Source organism: Miscanthus floridulus, chromosome 6, assembly GCF_019320115.1.
Source record: "Miscanthus floridulus cultivar M001 chromosome 6, ASM1932011v1, whole genome shotgun sequence".
NCBI lineage: Eukaryota > Viridiplantae > Streptophyta > Magnoliopsida > Poales > Poaceae > Miscanthus > Miscanthus floridulus.
The window spans coordinates 104,419,048-104,424,007 of NC_089585.1; the positions used below are offsets into that span (position 1 = coordinate 104,419,048).

Here is a 4,960-nt window from a genome sequence, read left to right on the forward strand (position 1 = left end):
CAGAGATCAGTAGTTTAGCAACGCCACGCATCCGACACAGCACCATGCAACTATAATATGGAGGAGGGATTAGAATAAGATTAGGAGCCATGTTACCCAAGTGATTAGTATAGTCAGAGAGGACAAAAAATGCTTAGGGGAACCTTTGACCAGCTAAAGGCTCTGCTCAGCTGAGCTCCCCTTGAATGTTGATGATTGAGGACAAAGCAAGCAAGCAACGCCCCCAAGGGAGGGAAAAATAAAAGAAAGTGCTTGTGCAGCGTGAGTGCGTCCTCTTGTGGGTGTGTAACTGCACCTGGTCCTACACTTGCAAAGCCATGCGGAGCCATGGGTTACATCACATGGAAACAGGAGCTGTGTCAGCCTCTTGCTTGACTGGCCCCTCCCCTTGGTGGCCTTTTGCTGTTCATCTTGCTTGGCCAGTCCAGTGTACTCTTGCACTTCTGCCCTTCGCATGGTGCTTCACCGCTTGCTTCTCAGATCTGGACGCCATTTCCATCATGCTTGCTGTTGCTGCATCTGCAATTACAGTATGTATCTATGTACATTGATGGTACAATCTGCAACATCGTTGATCAAAAAGGAAGGGGAAATTTGACAACAAGGAATGGAACGAAGTGGATTTGGCACCGAAGAAAAATCACCATTTATATATCTACATACACAGCTCTTACTGAAGTGTGACGAGAAGAGATGAACAAAGCTTGAAAAGAAGAAGAAAAGAAAATCAACCTACTCCCGTATAGGTACATAACATCTTCAACTGACGAAGCTATGAGGGAAAACTTCTGTCTTGTACCATCAGAAGGGAATGCTAAGCTCAAGAAGAGACTTCAAATGGTATCCCGACCAACTGATTCCTACGGGCATTTTGCCTCTGACTGGCCGTGTAGCTGCCACTACTACCCTGGGCAGTTTCTCGCGTGTGGGTGGCCTTGCTAGTCCTTCTCCTCCTTGTCTTCTTTCAGGGTCGTCATCTCCACATCTCCGAAGCATGCATCATCCATGGCACCTGTGCATTCTGAAGTCTTTGAGTCCACCGCCGAACTGGCCTGCAACTCCTTGAACATTGCCATGACTTTCAGCATTGTCGGACGCTTCGATGGCATGTCATGCAAGCACTGGGAAGCAATTTTTAGGTGCTCCAGTAGCTCGAGCTCCAAGGCTGGATCCTCCTTCACCAGTTCAGGATCAAACACATCTGTGAGCTTCGACTTTGAGTGTTGTTTGACCCATCCTACAAGATTGTTGTCCTCACCGAAGTCAGTTGAATCTGTAGGCGGTTTCCCAGTGAGCAGCTCGAGCAATACAACACCATAGCTATACACATCACCCTTGGTAGTGCATCTGAAGCTCTGGTAGTACTCTGGTGGCACATAACCTGGAGTGCCGGCGAGAGTGGACACACTCAGATGGGTGTCCACCACGCTCATCATCCTTGCCATACCAAAATCAGATACCCTTGCCTCTAATTGCTCATCAATAAGCACATTGCTTGACTTCATGTCTCGATGGATGATGTGTGGAATACAGTTGTGGTGGAGGTATGCCAATCCCCTTGCAGCCCCAATGGCGATCTTTTTTCTTGCTGCCCAATTTAGCTTACTCCCAGTCTTTTTTCGGTCGTGCAACACATCTTCCAAGCTGCCAAACCTCATGTAATCATAAACCAACAGCCGCTCCTCACCACACTTGCAGTAGCCGAGGAGCGGAACAAGGTTGCGGTGTTTGATCCTCCCAATGGTCTCCATTTCTGCAGTAAACTCCCGGTCACCCTGACCACTCACATGTATAAGCTTCTTGATCGCAACAACCTTTCCATCCTTGAGTTGGGCCTTATAGACATCCCCAAAACCACCAGACCCAATTAGGCTATCATTGTGGAAGCCATTCGTGGCCACAATAAGATCATTAAAGGTGAGTTTCTGCAGTCGCTTCTCAAATGTAGCAAGGTTGACACTGAGGGCATTAGTACCAGAGAGTCTCCAATTGGTAGTCCCAGAATGTGACCGGCTATCAATGTATATGTCACGAGAGGTACTTGCCTCTTCATTGATCTGCCTCCGCTTCTTGCACTCGATGGCTATGATGACAATACCAACTATGCAGAACAGCGAGAACAATAGTCCCATAGCAACACTACCTGCGAGTGAAGCCTGGTTCCGGTGGGATCGGTGGTCATCGGAAGAACTTGAGCCTGCATTGTGCCCGCATGGCAACAGTGGGAAGCCACAAAGACCAGAGTTATTCTCATATGAAATCTTCGGGAATGTGGACAGCGAACCGAGCTCTGGAATTGAACCATTCAGCTGATTATTTGAAAGGTTGATCTCTGACAAGGACAGCGTCGAGAAAGAGTTGGGAATAGGCCCTTCCAACTGGTTGTATGACAGGTCGAGTACCGCAAGCTTCTTGGCACCAGCTAGTTCTGGTGGGATGACACCAGACAGTAAGTTGTGCCCAAGATTCATGATCATGAGGTAGAACATGTTCCCAAGCTCCTTTGGGATCTCTGAGTCGAGCTGATTAAATGACAAATCCAGAAATATCATGGATCCATTTTTATTGAAGGTATACTCTGTGCTCCCCATGTACACCCGAGTGAAGTTGCACAGCTTCTTGCTCGGCATCCGACTGAGCTCTTCAGGTCGGATGCTGGTGAACTCTAGCAAGCTCCCCTTGCCATGGCACTCGCTGCTCAGCTCGTCATTGCGAAGATACACATACGGCCGCCCAATGACAAGGCCGACGTTCATCTTCCCAGACTGTTTTGCCAGTTCCGCCGGTATTGACCCGTTAAGCTGGTTGCTGTTCAGGTCCAGCCAGACCAAGCTCTGGCAGTTGCCGAGCTCGGCCGGTATTGGCCCCGAGAAGGAATTGTTGCTCAGCTTCAAGATGGCCAGGTTGCTGAGCTGCCCAAGCCAAGCCGGGATCGGACCAGACAGCTGGTTGCTCGCCAAGGATATCCAGTTCAGCTCCTTGCACTTGGAGAGTTCCGGCGGGATGCCGCCAGTGAGCCCGTTGTAGTCGAGGATGAGATGCTCGAGCTTGTCCAAATTTTCCAGGGACGCCGGAATCTCGCCCTCCAACAAGTTCTGCCACATAATGAGATCCCGGAGCTCCCCGAGCTTTCCGAGCGATGCGGGGAGGGTGCCGTTGATGTTGTTGAGGCTGAGGTCGAGAGATTGGAGCCTGGTGCAGTTGGAGATTGACTCCGGGATGGCGCCGGAGAGGTAGTTGTTCTGGAGGTACAGCATGCGGAGGCTGGAGTTGGGGCCTTGGCAGATGGACGAAGGGATGGTGCCGGAGAAGGAGTTGGAGCTGAGGTCCAGCACGTCGAGCTCCGGCAGGGCTGCCAAGGAGTCCGGAATGGTGCCGTTGAAGTGGTTGAAGGAGAGGGAGAGCACCTTGAGCTGCTTGAGCTCGGAGAAAGCGTCCGCAGGGAACTCGCTGGAGAAGTTGTTGTTTGAAAGGTTGAGTGCGGCGAGCGAGGTGAGGGCGGCGACGTCTGCCGGGAACGGGCCGACCAGGTGGTTGCCTGAGAGGTTGAGCGTTCTTAGGCCACGGCAGTCAGCGAGAATCCCGCCGGCTACCTCTCCGGCGATGAGGTTGCCGGAGAGGTCGAGGTACTCCAGCCCGGAGCAGTTGCTGAACTCCGGGAGTGCAGAGATCTTGTTCCCGGAGAGGTCAAGACGGCGGACTGCGCCGACGCCGGCGCCCACCATCCACAAGAGGTCGCCATCGCCGGAGATCTTGTTGTCGGACAGGTCGAGAGCGTCCAGCCGGGCAAATCCGGAGGCGACAACGCCGGCAGACCTCGGCCCACCCACCGAACCGCCGGAGAGGTTCAAAGCGCTAAGCCCGGCGCAGGCAGCGGCCAGCGCCTCGACGTCGGCGACGGAGCCCCGCAGGCCGGCATTCCCCGACAGGTCGAGCGACTGCAGCTTGGCCCCGCACCTCGGCGCGGCGGCCAGCGCGCCGCTGACGTTGGCGCCGCGCAGGCTGAGCGTCTCGAGGCTGCCCAGCTGCAGCAGGGTGACCGCGACGGCCCGGAAGTCGGCATTGAGCGGGACGGCGTCGAGCGACAGCGACGTGAGCCGACCGCCCCAGCAGACGGCGCCTGGGAACTTGCAGGCGCCGTCGCTGGCGCTCCACCCGCGGAGGCCCGCGGCGCCCTGGCTCGGCACGGCCTCCTTGAACTGCTCCAGCAGCTGAGCGTCGTCGGCGGCAGAGGCGGCCGCGGCCGCCGCCACAACGACGAAGAGTGCCACTACAGCGACCAGCCCCGGAGATTCCATGAACTAGCTAGCGCGCTACCTTAAAACCATTAAAGAAGCGGGTCGGCGACGGGGGAGGAGCCGACGAGATGGTGGGAGAGGTGGGAAGGGGATGGTGGTGAGTGGAGGAGGGAGGAGGGAGGTGGGGAGTGTGGAGGAATGGGCTGCTATGCCTAGAGAGAGAAGCGGCAGGAAGAAAGAAGCAACAGTGCAAAGAGAAGAGAGAGAGAGAGAGGGGGGAGGAGGAGACGGGGAGCAAATTAAACAGCTGTAGGTGAGGGAAGGGAGTGGTGGTGGGGTCACGTCACATGGCATGTGCCCCCCTGCCCTGCCCTGCCCTGCCCCTTGCCTGCTTGCCCTCATCGCGAATCGCTGCCCTAATTAACCCGAGTATTCTAAACCACGGCGCTTATCCGCGGGCCGCGGCGAGGTTAATCCCGATCGGATCCGACGGCGGGGGCCGCCCCGATCGGGGCAGGCGGTGCTCTGCTCGAGGCGGGGTCACGTGCCGCCGGGCGCGGCCTCCGGGGCTCGTCAATCCGCGCGCCACTCCACCACCCACGGGGCAAGGGGCATGGGCAGTTTGGGGAATTCGGGGTCGCGGTCCGAGCGTGCGGGATCCCTGGCGGGCGTGGAGGGAGGCGGACGCGTGGGCCGCGTTGCTTCGACGAGGGTTTTTGTCT

The 4,960-nt window shown here is 55.8% G+C and overlaps 1 protein-coding gene across 1 annotated transcript; it reads right to left on the reverse strand.

Annotated features, from left to right (window-relative positions):
* Positions 1-622: 622 nt before the first annotated feature.
* On the reverse strand, positions 623-4,487 carry LOC136456472 (brassinosteroid LRR receptor kinase BRI1-like). Its single transcript, XM_066456368.1, has one exon. The coding sequence runs from the start codon at positions 4,296-4,298 to the stop codon at positions 939-941; it is 3,360 nt and encodes a 1,119-aa protein (XP_066312465.1). The 5' UTR covers positions 4,299-4,487; the 3' UTR covers positions 623-938.
* Positions 4,488-4,960: the final 473 nt, after the last annotated feature.

Coding starts and splice junctions, on each gene's coding strand:
- LOC136456472 (XM_066456368.1), bottom strand. CDS start 4,298: ATGGAATCTCCGGGGCTGGTCGCTGTAGTGGCACTCTTCGTCGTTGTG.